General features: G+C 37.6%; 1 protein-coding gene across 1 annotated transcript; it reads right to left on the bottom strand.

The window, feature by feature from the left end:
• Window positions 1-9,981: 9,981 nt before the first annotated feature.
• On the bottom strand, window positions 9,982-12,572 carry LOC104773478 (uncharacterized transmembrane protein DDB_G0289901-like). The gene is made up of 2 exons (XM_010498094.1): window positions 12,380-12,572; window positions 9,982-10,214 (listed from the first exon to the last, which is right to left on the bottom strand). Exons 1-2 carry the CDS (start codon window positions 12,570-12,572, stop codon window positions 9,982-9,984), a joined length of 426 nt encoding a protein of 141 aa, XP_010496396.1.
• Window positions 12,573-17,729: the final 5,157 nt, after the last annotated feature.

The following is a 17,729-nucleotide window of genomic DNA, read 5'->3' as shown; positions in this document are numbered from 1 at the left end:
GTAAGTCACAATGCAGTCTCTCAAGTGGTCTAGTAGCAACAAAGGTTGAAGAAGTGAAAGGTAACTGAGCACTCTTTCCAAGTCTGGAAGATTCACATGACTTGTTGGTGTGTTTATTGACAGAAATAGCTGCAGTTGAGGAGAGGTGTTGAAGAATCTCTGCACTCGGGTGCCCCAGACGGTTATGCCAGACATCATCACTAGTAGCAAGCTGTCTCATGGAATAGAAGTCACTGATTGCAGGGTTGTTCAACACATAGTAATCCTTACTCCTGCTTCCTGTTGTGAGGAGCTGTTTGGTATGCTTGTCCTTTACACACACACCATCAGAATCAAACTTAACAGAACAAGGATAATCATCACAAAGTCTAGAGACTGAAAGTAGTGACCTAGTGACATTCGGGCAAACTAGCACATCGTTTAGAGAAAGATATTTACCTGAGAGAGTCTGAAGAGGAACAGAGCCAATATGAGTAATTGGTAAGAATTCTCCATTTCCAACCATTACAGAGTCGTTTCCTTGATATGGTTGTGCCTGCTGCAAGTTTGCTGTCGAGTTTGTAATATGAGCTGTTGAACCACTATCTGGTAGCCATTCGTTACCAGTGTGTTGTTCACCCTCTGAGACTCTTATAGCAGCTAAGACAGTTGGTAGTTCAGGTTGCACATACTCCACAGATTTGACAAGTTGGGCGAGTTCCACCAGTTTTGTTCTGTCTGTTAGAGCCGTTCGGATTGTTGCTGTGTTGAGAGAAGCCATGACCTCTAGTGGAATAATTTCCTCGTCCTCTGGATCCACCATTGGATTGTCCTACGCGATTGTTAGAGCCTCCTCTATCAAAATAACTCTTCTCAGCCTGAAAAGCTAGATGCGGTGTGACCATAGAAGCTGAAGCATACTTCTTCAGTTTGTCATCAAAAGCAGTAACTTTAAACACCACATCTTCATAGCAAAGTCCAGGAACAGTATCCATGGAGTGCTCAATCACAGTAGCAACAGACTCATACTCTTTGCCCAAACCAGACAGTAAACCATGTATTTTCTCCAAATCATTCATAGGATAACCAATAGAATCAAGCTGATCGAAAATTTGCTTAAGTTCACTAAGATAATCTTCCATCGTTTGACCTAACTTATCACAAGCTCTCAAGCGGTTTTGCAAATCGAACTTTCTAGTGGTAGAGACTCTATTAAACTTTTTAGCAAGAGCCATCCATACCTCATGAGCCGAGTGCATCCCGTAGACTACTCTGAGTGCTGGTTCTGACAGAGAGCCGAAGATCCAAGCCATGACAAGCTGGTCATTACGTATCCACTTCGCAAAGTCTAGATTTGGTTCTTCAGAGAGTCCTTCATCAGTGTTAACAGACCGAGTTGCTGGAGGACGAACAACAGAACCATTGACATATCCCAGAAGCATTTGCGGTGAGAGAAAAGACTCAAACTGAGTTTTCCATAAGAGATAGTTGGACTCTGTTAGCTTGAGAGTCACAACCTAAGAAATAGACAGAGCAGAAGAGAGGGAGTCATCAGGAGCCATTGATCGTACTACTGATGCTCTGATACCATGAAAGCTAGCAATGTGAAACAGAGAGAAACAGAGCAGTGGCTGGAAAATATATCTTCATTGCATAATGTCTCAAGTTACAACTTGTGTCATATTTATAGTAGAAGACACAATACCCTAATGATTACTCAGATAACAAGGTTGAAATCTGACAAGTGTCCCTATCAATAACAAACGATTGATGATGCTAAAGGAGCATATCTGTTCTGCACTTGGACTGTAGTGTGAGCTGGTTGCAGTGTACGGTACAAGGCACATGGAGCATATCTTGCTTCCTCTTTGTTTCCGTTAGTCACAAGAGCAAGTTGACAAATTGCAATGGGCTTCTTATCTTCAAGGCCCATCTTTCTTTCTTTGTTACTCCTTACGTATAGTTTATACTTTATATTGATGTACCATTGTTGTATGGCAGATATGCAAGCATCGTTGCAGTTGAAAGTTATCTTGTATGCGCGCGTGAAGCATCCTATGCTTCTAACCTATTGTGTTACTCTTTACTTAGAAGTCATAAAATTACGCAAACACAGATTTTACTTTCTTGATGAGCTAAATTTTGCCATCATCTTATTTTTTATACTAACTAATTAGGTTTGATTGGCCATATAAAACTCGGTTGCGTTAGTTTTGTATATGTAAAGAGAGAAAAACATGACTAAAAATAATGTTCTTAGTAAAACATGCTCAAAAAAAGCTCACTTGTGTGTAACTTCATAAAAAATGAAATAAAACTGAAATAAAACTTTAGGTTTTTTCATCAACAGAAATCAATTACAAGTTAGTGAAAATAATTAATGTGACAACAAAAAAAAGTTAGTGAAAATGAGCAAATGTTAAGTTTTAAACAAACCCGCACTATACAGTTTGTGCGGGGGTACTTTCCTGGTTGTAATAAAAACAAACACCTACGTGTGTATCTTGTATTTCACGCTTGGTTATATCACTGAAAAAAAAAGGGGAATTGGCAGCAATAACGCACAAAAAAATTATATTTCATTGAGTAACCATTCTAACCAAGAGAAGGTAATATTCTCTGTATTTTCTATATTATTTACTTTGTTATTCCTGTTGCATGATCAACAGTGGCCTATCCTATGTCTCTTTCCTACAAGCCAAAGAAAATTAGTGTTAAGTTAGGAAGGAGAGAAAGTTCCTTATGGGTTGTAAAAGAAAGATTTGCCAGGGATTGACGGAGAGAGATCTGATTTTGCAATCAATTTATGTGTGCAAACTAAACACACTTCAATGTCAGAACAGTCAAAAATCGAAACTTTTTGTGTGTTTGTTATATACCTCACAGCCAGGCAACGAATCACGAACGAAATCGATCTCTTGATCAGTCAAATTGAAATTAGCGAGGAACTTAATGCATTCTTCTAAACCAGCAAAGATAGTGTACTCTCCACCAAACGGGTTCTTACGAAAATACAAATCTTTCCCTAAAAGAGAGAATCTAAAAAGATGAAATTTTTCTGGATTCAAAAGATTCGAAATTTAAGGAGTTTTATTTGACATACACAGATCGCTCAGATTGTTTGCCAGTTTCCAGTAAGCATAAGCCATGGTGAATTGGTAAAGATCATTGAGCAGAGGTGTCACCATCGGGCTAGTGGGTCCGTTTATGACCCGACCCAATTGCTTCCCATCATCAACACCGTTCTCTTCCTTCTTCTCCATTAAAAACTCTGGTTTTTTTTGCTGTGTCGTCGTCTCCGACGAGTTTGTTTATAAGTTATAACTCTTTTGAGCTCTATCTATATACATAAAAGTATCTGACTTTGTTTCAAAAACTCTCTCCACTCGCTTGGACTGTGACTGGATCGGAGGGAACAATGGCTAGAAGAGACTGGGAATCGATTCGGCAAATAGAGATTTCAATTGGGGCTTTGATAAGATGCCCGACTATCACTCTGTTTATCTCTCTAAAAACAGAACGGAAAGTAATTTTTTTTTTGTTTTTCTGGGTCATCTTCTCCAATCGAAATGGAATATCTATGGACTCTCCATTATAAAAAAATCGATGCGTCGAAAGAAAATTTTGGTGGGTTTACAACGCCCATCAACAACGACGGCTGATTCAAAGGCATGAGAGGTTGTGGACTCGCTAATCAAAGTGGAGCTTCAAAGGCATGAGTATCTCCGTCTATTCTATTCTATTGGTTCAACATTCTATTCCATTTTCTAATTTTGCAAACAATTATTCTATATCATGTTCGTGTGCAATGCTATTACCTAGTTTGGGTTCTCAAGGTAGTATCTTGTAGGGTTTAGTGACTCTTCTTTTTATGCGTTAAATTCAAAATTGTTTTAATTTATGGATGTGTAATTCTTTTCAAACTTCTGAGGTCTGTCATTTATATCTATAAAAGTATTTATCTTTGTATCTATATACAGAATTTTTAAATTTAAAAAATAAAATTGCAAATTTATTTTTATTCTTATGGTCCCCTGCAATGCAATTTCAGATTTAAATATGAGTTTTATACTATATCAGAGATATTGGGTTAATTTAGCATTAAATACAGTAAAACTATTAAACTACGTTCTTCCAAAAAACTGGTGTAACAAAATTATAAGGTTATGTTAGTGATTAGACAATTTAGGCGTATACACTAAATACACCTACAAAACTAGACCAACAGGTCATTTGTACCCATTGCCAAAACAACAGCACGTGTTTGCCACATAAGAGTAGTTTGGTGGTTGGCCGGGGAGTAAATCGGTAAAATCACACACCCTATGGTTAGTTACATAATTTCATCGATTAGCTTGCTATATTCTTTATTTCATTAGTAAATTTGGTTATCCACCTAATTCGCCCAAAAAAAAAATTACTTTTATGAAATATGAAGTCGAAAATAAAACAAGTTAAACAACGTGCTTACTTTTTTCATAAACGACTAAATGAGTACCCCGCACAGACTGCACAGTGCGGGTTTGTTTACGTCTATATATATAAATATATTGTAATACCTTTTTTTATTCTTATGTTTTCACATTTGAAAGATAGAAAATTACATAATAAAAAATTAAAGTTGTTTTGTGTGAAGGTAAACAATACTAAAAATGAAAGACAAATTGAATTGTATTCCTAAATTTTGTTTAAAGCTAAACATGATTCTAAATTTCCCAGTGATATTTGTAAAACAAAACTATTAGCATATTTTGTTTAGAAAGTGAAAATAATCATACTGTTTGCCTTCTTATTTGATTAGTAGATAAAGAAATTTTAAACATTCAACAATTTTTGTCTAAAACTTAAGTATTTAGATATATTCGTATTTAAATTTCTCAATTAAATATAATACAACACTCAACTTTTTTTTATCAATAAAATTTACATGCAGTTTCGCAAACTCATGGAAGATCTTTCAGATTTTTCTTAGTTTTAGGTGTATTTAATTTTAATTCGTGTAGACATGTGGCGCGTTCTCTACTGGTGATATTTTACTCATATAAAAAGAATTGGTATCTTTTATAGTATAAATTATAATCCAAAAAAGTATATATATATATATATATATATATTTGTCAACCAAACATTAGTTTAAAAAATAACTCCAAGGTTGGTTGCCCAATGATATGTCTATATGTTGTCTCTCCTTAGCATGTATTTGTCATGCATTTAGCTAGGATAACTAGTTGTTTTGCATCATTTTCTAGTCTCTTTTATACACTTTACATATTTAGGTAGTTCTTGCATCATCTTCGCATATATCGTGCATCTCGAAGTATTTCAGGTATCTAGAAGACGTCATAAACGCACCAATCAAACTACCAGTCGAACTACCAGTCGAACTACCAGTCGAGCCACCAGTTGAGCCACCAGTCGAACCACCAGTTGACCTACCAGTCGAACTACCAGTCGAACTACCAGTCGAACCACCAGTCGAGCCAGCCTCCCCGCGCATCATTCGAGCCACCTAGGTCGAGCCATGATGAGATTGCATTCCACTCGACGCGCACTGACTCGATCACACATATCAGGAAGGAAGACGCTCTGTCTCACACGTTTCAGGAGATTCCAAAACCGACTCTTTACCTTGTCGTTTTATGTATAGGGCTTTCCATGTCGATTATATATAAATTTTGTTAAGTCTTTGCCCAAGACATTTTTTATCTCGTTTTTGTTCTTTTCTTGAAGGTTTTACCTAGCCACCTAAACGTTTTGAGACTTTGTATCACGATATCTTTTAATTTATTCAGTTTTTGCATTTGATTTCTTCTACAAAGTTTTTCTTCCCATTTTTATCTATCTAATGATGCTTGATTCAATGTTTTCTGAGTTTGTATCCTTCATGATGGTTTCTAGATCCGAGTAGTGTTAGAGTTCTTGGGGATGGGATAGACTACGTGGAGGATCTTAGGATGTAGAGTGTTTAAGCTTTATTTGCATGATTCCCTTCTGGACTAGAGTTAGGAATACTAGTTTCTCTTTGATCACTTGGAACTAGGTCTTAGACATTTCCACACCCAAAAGGTGTTCGATGAAATGTCTGACCAACTAGTGCCAGAGACTTACATTTCTAGTCTAAGAGATTAGTTGTCTAGGATGTTTGTTGACGTGAATGAAATTGTTTGTCATGCCTGCTTGATCATGTTTCTCTAGCGAGAGCTAGGTTTGGAAGTGGTTGAGTCTGAGTAGCTTATGTCAAGAGGTTGGATTAGCTAAGTCGTGATGTTCATTGTTTAGGGATAGTTTGTTTGTGGCATGTTAAACACTCTGTAGACTAGGATACTCCACCAAAATCAATTACTCCCATCCTTAGGACTTCTATCTTTTGATTTATATTGCATTCCTGAGACCGTTTTGCATCTTGCTATTTAGTTCTTGTTTAGACTCGATTTCGTTTTTACTCACGTTTACTTCTTGTCATACATTTTCGTTTCTAGTTGTGTAACTCATTTCTGTTTTGCATTCTTCTCATTCAAGGATTGTTAGACAAAAAAAACACTCTTAGAATTGGCTTGACTTGTTATTACTTGATTGCTAGCATCATCCCATTTGGATTGACACCTTAAGTACTACAAGACATAAGGTTAATTGAACCTGCTAGGATAGATACAAAAATCTTAGTATCAATTTGGCACCGTTGCCATTTGGGATTCGTTTTGCTACATTTAAAATTTCAAGTTTTGCAAGATTAAGTTCTGTTACACTTATCATTCTGAGTCCTAACTTGCTTTGGTTGTCTGCATGTTTGTTTTGCAGATCAGGTACTTGTTGATTGCAACCTTTCATGCACACCAGGTCAAGAGGACCTCAGAATCTCCTTCTTGCTATTGACGACATCAATCGGTTGCAAAGACCATGACAAGCTCGTACTTTCACTGATCGTCCCACACCAGTCAATATGGAACAACCTAACGGACCCAATCCGAGACCGCGACACATTGGTGCTGGAGATGCACCAAACACTCATACTCAGCGTGATGGAATCGTCCCTCCTGTTGTGCAGAATAACAACTTTGAAATCAAAAGTGTTCTGATCTCCATGATCCAAGGGAACAAGTTTCACAGGTTGCCTATGGAGGATCCACTCAACCACTTAGACGAGTTTGACCGTCTGTGCAGTCTCACCAAGATCAACGGAGTGACTGAGGATGGTTACAAGTTGTGACTCTTTCCATTCTCCTTGGGAGACAAAGCTCATCAATGGGAGAAAAACATTCCCAAAGGATCAATCACCACTTGGGACGAATGCAAGAAAGCCTTCTTGGCAAAGTTCTTCTCCAACGCCAGAACTGCACGTCTCAGGAATGACATCTCTGGCTTTGCTCAGAAGAACTCAGAATCATTATGTGAAGCATGAGAGCGTTTTAAGGGTTACTAGAGTCAGTGTCCACATCACGGATTCAGCAACGAGTCATTACTGAGCACTCTCTATCGTGGTGTGCTACTAAAGATACGTATGCTGCTTGACACTGCTTCAAACGACAACTTCCTGAACAAAGACGTCGATGAAGGATGGAAACTCGTTGAAAACTTCGCCCAGTCAGATGGCAATGATAACGAGGATTATGACCGCACAGTTAGAGGAGAGTCTGGTTCTGAGCCGAAGTACATGAAGGACCTCAAGAATTTCAATGAGAAGCTTGACCGCATCTTGCTCAGTCCGCAGAAGACTGTCCACTTCGTATCTGAGGAAAACCCTTTCCAAGCTTAAGACGGGGAGGGTGAACAGTATGAAGAGATCAGCTACATTCAGAATCAAGATGGGTACAATAAGGGTTACAACCCCTATCAGACGAACCCCAATTTGTCTTACAGGAGTACCAACATTGCAAATCCACAGAATCAAGTGTACCCTCCTCAGCAGCAACAACAGGGTCCGCAAAAATGTTTTGTGCCTTACAATCAAGGATTTGTGCCTAAACAAGAGTTCTAGCAAGGTTATGCTCCTTTCGGACCACCACCAGGATTTTCACCTCAACAAGTTCAACCTACTCAAGCTCCAGATCAAGAAATGAAGCACATGATGCAACAACTTCTTCAAGGTCAAGCTAGTTGTTCCCTGGATACTGCTAAGAAGGTTGCTGAACTCAGTCAGCCGATGGAATGTTCTTACAATGATCTGAATGTCAAGTTTGAAGCTCTTAACTCCAAGATGAAATATATGGAAGGCAAGACTGTTTTTACTTCTACCCAAAGAACTGGCCAACTACCTGGAAAAGCAGTTCAAAACCCCAAGGACTATGCTACTATCCATGCCATCACCACTCAAGCTATAGATGTAGGGCTCACTGAGGACAATGAGAGTTTAGATGGGGAGGATTTTCTTCAAGATGAAGTTTAGATAAAAGATCCTGTCGAGGTGCTCAAGGATCCAATTAAGTCAGCCAAGCAATCTGATCCTGAACCTACTAAAGAACCCGCTGCTCCCAAGAATAAACCTGTGATATTTATTCCTCCACCATACAAGCCACCTCTACCATTTCCAGTGAGGTTTAAGAAGCAGCTTACTGAGAAGTATAAAGCTCTGTTTGAAAAACAAGTCAAGGAGATTGAACTTAGGATGTCTTTGTTTGATGCATTTGCACTTGTGCCTCAATATCAAAAGTTTTTAACTGAGTTGGTAAGAGAAAGGACCAAAGAGAAGGAGGGGATAGCTAAAGGAGCTCAAGCTAAGGCTCTGGAAGATGAGAGGGTAGTGCATGTCACAGGTGGGGTTATTCATGAATGCAAGACTGTTATTCAGAAGATTATTATCCCAAAGAAGCTAGAGGACCCTGGTTCTTTCACCTTGCCTTGTTCTCTATATCTATTGGCCTTCACAAAGTGCTTATGTGAACTTGGTGCTTCAGTCAGCCTCATGCCACTCTCTGTAGCTCAGAGGCTAGGATTCAACGAATACAAGTTATGCAACCTCCGCTTAATATTGGCTGATAGGACTACTAGACTGCCTCATGGTCTACTAGAGAACTTGCCCATCAACATTGGACAAGCTGAGATTCCTACTGACTTTGTGGTGCTGGAAATGGATGAAGAGCCTAAAGATCCACTAATCCTGGTAAGACCTTTCTTAGCTACAGCTGGAGCAGTCATTGATGTCAAGAAGGGGATGATTGATCTCAATCTGGGTAAAAACTTCAAGATGAAGTTTGATATCAAGGATTCTAAGAAGAAACCAACTATTGATGGGCATACCTTCGTGATTGAAGAGAAAAATCAGAAAGTTGGGTTTGACATCTTTGAGAGTGTGAATGAGGCAGAAACTGAGGTTTTGGTAACCAAAGAGAAAACTCAAAGTGTCACTCGACCATTCTCCAACTCGAGTGCATTGTTACCCTTCCTAAGCATCGAGACCTACTTCCTGATCACCAACCGCAAGAGACAAGTCCTTCCGCGCTTGACAGTTTGTCTGAACTCCAAACAACCAATATTTTAAGGGATACAGTGACGGAGTTAACAGTCATGTTGGAGGAGATGAGAGGGCAAATCATGCAGCTCCAGGATAAAGTCAAAATTTCTTCTCCAAGAAAAGCAAGACAGAGGTTGGGGATAATGAAGAAGAGAAGATATTTTCTTATTGAACCTGGGCAGGATGTTAAAGAGTATCTGGCTAGACCAAACATTCTAGAGTGGTCTCCAAAGCCTCTCTATGACCCTCCCAAAGCGTAAAGAGTATGCAAAGTCAAGCTCTGAGACTTTAAACAAGCTCACTTGGGAAGAAATCCCAAAGGTATCATTGTAAATATTTTTTTTAGGATCCTTGTGTTTTTAATTTTTGTTTTTAGTTTTCTTGTGTTCAAGAGTCTTACGAAGAGATTATGGGCAACAAAGATAGGAGATACAGAGAAAAGAAAGTTTCGTCCACTCTCATCGCACACTCGAGCCAACGTCCTCTTACTCGTTCCTCACCGCGTCTCTCGAGCCACGGTCTGACTGCCTTAATCGACCCACGGTCCGACTGCCTCAATTGAGCCGCATCTCCCTCGACCCGCTGTTCTCGCCGTCCCGACTGCCACAATCGAGCCATGGTCCAACTGCCACAATCAAGCCACGGTCCGACTGCCTCAATCGAGCCATGTTCCGACTACCTCTCTCGAGCCACTCATGACACCCGCTCGAGCCCACATCAGGGCATGCACAGAGTTGAGAAGCAGATCGAACATCAAGGTGATTATCAGCCCACAGAGGTGGTTGTGCTAGTATATATCGGACCATGGTGAGTCCAGAGTCGATGACATGCAGTGTGACGAGCAGCCGAACATGTATCAGAACACGCAAACGGTTGAGCAGCAAGTCGACCAACCAGCTGAGGTCACTCCTGCGGATCCGGAACAAGGTGAAAGAAAAAGTCAATATCATGCTCCTCCTTGGGCGAGCACGGACTCCTTTTTCTACTACTAAGGTACTCCTACCTTTCCTTTGTATATACCATTTAATTCATGCATTGCTTGTGTTGTGATTCTTAAATCCTTCTGCAAATTTTTCTTACATAGGAGAGTGTAATTTAAGTTTGGAGGAAGGTTTGAGATGATGTATCCGATGTTGTGTTTTATGATTCTTATTTCAAAGTCTCATAACTTATACTTATGGTGTTTCCTTTAATTAGATTAATTATACCAAATTCTAATAATTTAATACACCACAATTTAGTCCATGATCACATGGTCCCGATTTAATATCAATCTCAAACCAGCCATCATATCATGTTTGAGTTTGCATCCATCTATTTGAATAGAAAAAAATCAAAAAAAAAATTGAAAAAAGAAAAATCAAAAATTTCCACAAAAACAGAGTGTTCATGTAGTTTGCACTTGCATATTAGGATTGAGTCTAGTGTTATCCATATAGGTTTGTTGCATTTAGCATAGGGGTTGATGATGATTGTAACCTTGGTAGCATGCTGAATTCAATAGGATAGGATCAAGGCCCTTGTTATTAGTTCTTTGATGCTCGTTGATTGAACTTGAAATGTAAGACTGGACCAAGTTTTGAATTCTCAAAATTGCATTCTAGTCTTGATTGAAGCATGTCTTTAATTGACGTCATTCCCTATCTATCTGAACCTAATTTTGACTTGCAATTATCTTGTTATGCATTGAAGTCGAACTCATGGATACCATATACATACTTGGATTGTCTTTCACATTTTTACCACCCTTGTCAATCCAAGTAGCTGATTCCCATCTTTGGAACAGTTCCCCGCACCCTTAACCAACCATTCTTTCAAGACAATTATATTCTTGAGTGTCAGACCTTTTTCGAGTTGAGCTTGCTAGAAAGTATTAGGTTTTAACCGACAAGAGTAGGATCCTATGTAGTTCTAGTTCGCGTTATCCGGACTAGTAGGACTAGGTGAGAACTCGATTTTGGGTATTGGGATGGGATCTGTGCAGAAAAGTGAAGAGTAAAAGAGAAAGCAAAAGGGTAAAGAGTCTTTAGGAGGGATGTGTTTTCAAAGTTTACAAGTCTAGTAAAGGATTTGGGTTGAGCAAAGTAAAAGAGTTATTGGTTCTGGGCATAAAATAAAAAGATTAGACAAAGAAAAGAAAATAAAAACACTTAAGATGTCTAGAGTCCTTAAAAGAAAATAAAAAGAACCATAGTGATAATAAAGATTTCTCAATCCGCTAGAATGATAAGAAGTGAACTCCTCCTAAGACTAAGTGTAAAGAGTTTGAGATGATATTTCTGATAAAGGGTAGAGATAGGACCAACTTCTGGGTTAGAATGTTAGGGCTGAGTTTCCTTGGGGACCTTTGGGTAGACAGGACGCTGCTCTTGTATGTATCAGTTGGTTTCAACCTTTAGCTTTCTTTTAAGTTCAACTCCTTTTCATGAGAGAACCTTGTTCTGTATTGATAAAACCACTTGAGAAGGAGACCACATTTGTCTCTAACCTTTTACCTTAACCAAATGAGTTTGACGACATTGCATAGCTTGATTCACGGTTCTTTGTTAATAAATGTTAAAGGGAGTGATTGATAGGATTGCATCTGTAAATTAAAGAAATAAAGTTGCTTCACCATGCATCATAGAACTAAAAACAAGGACCTTGATTCTAACTATTTTATTCAGCATGTTTTAGGTTCTGAGACCCCATCTTCACACTTCTCTTCCATACTTTGTTCTTGATTGTTTGCTTGAGGACAAGCAAAGAATAAGTTTGGGAGAGTTGATATGTCTATATTTTTCCTCTCCTTAGCATCTATTTGTCATGCATTTAGCTAGGATAACTAGTTGTTTTGCATCATTTTCTAGCCTCTTTTATATACGTTGCATATTTAGGTAGTTCTTGCATCATCCTTGCATACATCGTGCATCTCGGAGTATTTCAGGTATCTAGAAGACGTCAGAAACGCACCAGTCAAACTACCAGTAGAACTACCAGTCGAACTACCAGTCGAACTACCAGTCGAAATACCGGTCAAACTACCAGTCGAGCCACCAGTCGAGCCACCAGTCGAGCCACCAGTCGAACCACCAGTCAAACCACCAGTCGAACTACCAGTCGAACTACCAGTCGAACCACCAGTCGAGCCAGCCTCCTTGCGCATCATTCGAGCCACCTGGGTCGAGGCACGATGAGATTGCATTCCACTCGACGCACACTGACTCGATCAAACATGTCAGGAAGGAAGACGCTCCATCTCACACGTTTCAGGAGATTCCAAAACCGACTCTTTACCTTGTCGTTTTATGTTTTAGGACTTTCCATGTCTGACTATATATACATTTTGTTAAGTCTTTGCCAAGACATCTTTTATCTCGTTTCTGTTCTTTTCCATGAAGGTTTTACCTAGCCACCTAAATGTTTTGAGACTTTGTATCCCAATATCTTTTAATTTATTCAGTTTTTGCATTTGATTTCTTCTACAAAGTTGTTCTTCCCATTTTTATCTATCTAATGATGCTTGATTCAATGTTTTCTGAGTTTATATCGTTGATGATGATTTCTATATTCGAGTAGTGTTAGAGTTCATGGGGATGGGATAGACTAGGTGGAGGATCTTAGGATGTAGAGTGTTTAAGCTTTGATTTGTATGATTTCCTTCTCGAATAGAGTTAGAAATACTAGTTTCTCTTTGATCAATTGGAACTAGGTCTTGGAAATTTCCACACCCAAAAGGTGTTCGATGAAATGTCTGACCAACTAGTGCCAGAGACTTACATGCCTAGCCTAAGAGATTAGTTGTCTATGATGTTTGTTGACATGAATGAACTTGTTTGTCATGCCTGCTTGATCATGTTTCTCTAGCGAGAGCTAGGTTTGGAAGTGGTTGAGTCTGAGTAGCTTTTGTCAAGAGATTGGATTAGCTAAATCGTGATGTCCATTGTTTAGGGATAGTTTGCATGTGGCATGTTAAACACTCTGTAGACTATGATACTCCACCGACATCAATTACTCCCACCCTTAGGACTTCTATCTTTTGATTGATATTGCATTCCTGAGACCGTTTTGCATCTTGCTATTTAGTTCTTGTTTAGACTCGATTTCATTTTTACTCACGTTTACTTCTTGTCATACATTTTCGTTTCTAGTTTTGTAACTCATTTCCGTTTTGCATTATTCTCATTCAAGAATTGTTAGACAAAAAAAATCACTCTTAGATATGGCTTGACTTGTGATTACTTGATTGCATCTTGATTGCTAGCATCATCCCATTTGGATTGACACCTTAAGTACTACAACACATAAGGTTAATTGAACCTGCTAGGATATACAAAAATCTTAGTATCAATTTGGCGTCGTTGCCATTTGGGATTCGTTTTGCTACATTTAAGATTTCAAGTTTTGCAAGATTAAGTTATGTTACATTTATCATTCTGAGTCCTAACTTGCTTTGGTTGTCTGCTTATTTGTTTTGCATATGAGGTACTTGTTGATTGCAACCTTGCATGCACACCAAGGCGCTGACTCTGTGCTCCCAGTAACAACGTTACATCTTCACTATTGCACAGCCACCAGCCTAACCCTTCCAAAGGATCTGATGCCTTTTAAGATCCATCGATCTGGCACCGGGGAACGGGGATCCGGACCTCCAAGGTTAAAGGATCAGAAAGGGTTGAAGTGGAAGACCTCGCTTCCTCCCATAACAACTTATCAGTAACTGCCTGATTAAGAACATCACATTGCTCTGCCTCAATACCCTGAAAAACTTTTTTATTCCTATCTTTCCAGATAGACCAGACGATCCATGGTAGGCAAAAAATAATATCCGAGATAGCCGACTGGGACGACGCCCGCCAAATTAGGAAATCTAGATTTGAAAAAAGAGAACCAAAGGGGAATCCATCAATGCATATATCTAGTGGGGACAAATCCCAAATCTGACGCGATCGGGGGCACTCAAAAAGAGCATGATTGATAGTCTCCACCGCCGAGCCATAACGTGTACATAGAGGATCACACCGGACACCCTGATGAGCCAAGCGTTCCAACACAGGAAGGGAGCCGGAAGCAATCTGCCAGAAAAAGTGTTGGATCTTTGGGGGAACCTGAAATTTCCAAGCCTGAGCCCAAAGAGGCGTGCACGTCGGCCCATATTCTACCTCTTTTATTAAATCACGGACGAGCCGGTAACCAGATTTAACCGAATATTTCCCTGATTTAGTATAATGCCAGATCAGTTTATCCGGTTTAAAGGATTTACTAATCTCCATAGATAAAATGATTTGTATATCTGTCAGATCCATAAATTCCTCTAGGATTGGCATATGCCACTCCTTCGTACTTGGATTAATCAAATGGTTGACCATTAGATTGGGATGTAACTGCCGACCTCGACCATTTACTGGTCTCGGCTAAATATTCGGAATCCACGGTTCTCGCCACACCGAGACATTACATCCTGAACCTATCGCCCGCCAAGATCCATGTTCCACCAAAGCCTTGGGCCTGATTGGTTCAAACGCAGCGTTTACGGTTGCGGTTGCGAGAGATTGCGGAAGCGGACGATTGCGGTTTCAAGCGTTATTAAGCGTTTTGAATGACTGGTTTAGCATTTTAAAATGGGTGCGTTTGCGGGAGTTTAACGATTGGTTGACCAACGGTTGCATTAGCGGTTAAAACATAATAAATGTAATATATAATTATTTAAATGTTTAAAAACACCAAAAACTTTATTAAATTTGATTTATAATTAAATATATTTAAAAATACTAAAATAATTATTCAAAAATAAATAAATTTCATATTGAAACACTTATTACTTTATGCATTTGGCTTTTCATCCAAAATTTAATCAAGTAATGTGATAAATGACAAAACTTATGCTTTAGATTATAGATCTTCTCTGCTAAATCTCACACACTCAATATGTTCCTTACATTGAATTACAAGGTTAAGGTAAATTAATTATGAAAGAGTAAAGAAGAGTCATTGGTAATTTGTTTTAATGTTTTAACAAATAATCTTATTTTCTTAAACTTCTAATGAAATGTTATATTTTTTTTAGATTTAATGGAACGTATGTGCGATGTGCAAATAGTTTTACATCATATTTTTTGGTTTTTTGTTAATTGGAATCTTATTTTCTTGTAATTGTTTATATTCTAATCTCCTCAATCGAATTTGTACTTCAATTTCTCTCATCTTTTATGGGTACAATGGTTAGGTTGAAGATATAAGGAAAAAAAAATTCGTGTTTTTGACTTTTTTGTTTAAAAAAAACAAAATTTCCAACCGCAAACGCTTGCGGGAAGCAGCTTTTGGAATTCAGTGGTCGGAAGCGATTGGGAATAGTTGGAAGCGATTGGGAGCAGTTGGAAGCGATTGGAAGCGATTTGTATGATTGGCACCAATCGCTAGCAGCCGCTACCATCCTCAAAAACAACATTTGCGGGAGGTAGCGGAAGAACCTATCAGCACGGCCAAAAAAAAGTATATTATAAGTTATAACATGCAAATTGATGCATACACGCATATTGGTTTTTATGTTTCAATCGTGCGAGCTGTTTAGGACCACCAATTGGTTAGAGATTCTCCAAATTTGTCTTCTAATATAATACTTTCTTTGTTTCATAATATAATATGTTAAGAGAAGTATTTTTGTTTCATAATATAGAATATTCCAACTTTCTATGCAATTTTAAGATTAATTTTATATTTTTTATTATGTAGTTTTGTTTATAATTTGTTAAACTTTTTAAAAATTACTATTTTTTAATATATATATTTTAATTAAAACATTTTATATTTTAAAACAGAAGAAATATTATTTTTATCGATAAGAGTCGATCTATAATCAATTTCTATTATGCGAATAACACAAATAATGACCAGTATAATCATCATTGAACGATGCTTCATAAAATATCTAATATCGAGTCGCGATATTATTGTAATGCATGTCAACTAGTATATTGTTTAACAAATAGACTCGTTAGAATTATAGAGTATAACTAAGTCTTTTTATTTTATTTTCTTGATTAATAACACATTCAATGTTTTAAACTAATAATAATAATAAACTTATTTTTGTTACTTTAATCAAGTCTTTATTTTTGTTACTTTTATTTACAAGATGTATGCCGCCACGCACATATATTAGAGCACGTTTTATTGTATTTGACACATTCAACGATATATACTACTAGTATAATTTCATTTATAGTACAATACGATCATATATAATAACAAGAAAAAGGAAAATAAATCACTCAATTTTCAGTTTACACAATTAAGATTATATAAAGACTATGATACAGTCTTTAACTTCTTTTCTTTTTAGCGAAATTAGCCGTACTACTTATTAGCGCACATTTATATAAATCAGAGTAAGTCTTCATAAGTTAATAAGGTTTGGATAAATCAATATAATTTAAAATCAGATTTTGTACAATAGATAAACATAGGGGTAAGAAAACGGACAGTAATCTTTAATACCCCTATTCATCAAAACAATTTCTCAAAAACCCTTCAGTGGTAAAAAGACAATATTACCCTTAATGAAGGTTGTTAAAGGTTAAATATAATTAAATCGGTAAATATTCAACGAAAAACACAATAGCTCAGTGGTTGCGAGTTCCATGCGCACCCGCGCGCCGAGAGTTCGAATCCCACTATGCAGGGTACAACTAGGGTGCAACTGGTACAACTAGGGTGCGACGGGTACAACTAAGATGCGATGGGTACAACTGGAGGTACAACTTAAGGAATATCCAGTACAACTGGATGTAGTTGTACGTTCAATTTTTTTTTCGAAATTGTTAGAGGGTAGTTTCGTCATTTCATTAAAGAAGGGGATAGTGAGAATAAGTGGAGATGATGCAGAAAATAATTTCTGATATAGGGGCACTAGAGAATTAAATCCGTAAGAAAACTGACCATATATGATATGTCACCTAATTAATTACAAATCCGACATATGAAACTGAAATATTCAGAGATGTGTGACATATTCGTTCATCGATTATCCGTTAAATTTGCAAGAAACTAATTTGTGTTATTTTTAAGTATCCCTCTATATTTAATTTGACCAGTTTTAAAATGTTTAGATATATGGACTATAAACGAGTCTTCAAATTAAACTATTATATGGACTATAACCGAGTCTATTTTTATTGTATTCTCTCTATTATATATTGGAAGACTTTACTTTAGTTGATTTCTTAGAGAGTTTGAAAATTGTGCATGAATTATAGATAATTGTATGGGATTTGTGTAAATGATTCACAAGATCGATCTATCTAAATATTTCCTTTAAATTTTT

Source organism: Camelina sativa, unplaced genomic scaffold (assembly GCF_000633955.1).
Source record: "Camelina sativa cultivar DH55 unplaced genomic scaffold, Cs unpScaffold00551, whole genome shotgun sequence".
NCBI classification, from domain to species: Eukaryota; Viridiplantae; Streptophyta; class Magnoliopsida; order Brassicales; family Brassicaceae; genus Camelina; species Camelina sativa.
This window is presented reverse-complemented; position numbering and strand designations above follow the sequence as displayed.

What these genes read in the sequence shown, in the direction of transcription:
- LOC104773478 (XM_010498094.1), bottom strand. Translation starts at nt 12,572, where the DNA reads ATGCGCAAGGAGGCTGGCTCGACTGGTGGTTCGACTGGTAGTTCGACT. An exon ending in TTCTACTGGTAGTTTGACTG is followed by an intron (nt 10,215 to 12,379) that starts GTGCGTTTCTGA and finishes GATATATACTAG; the next exon opens with CACAACCACCTCTGTGGGCT.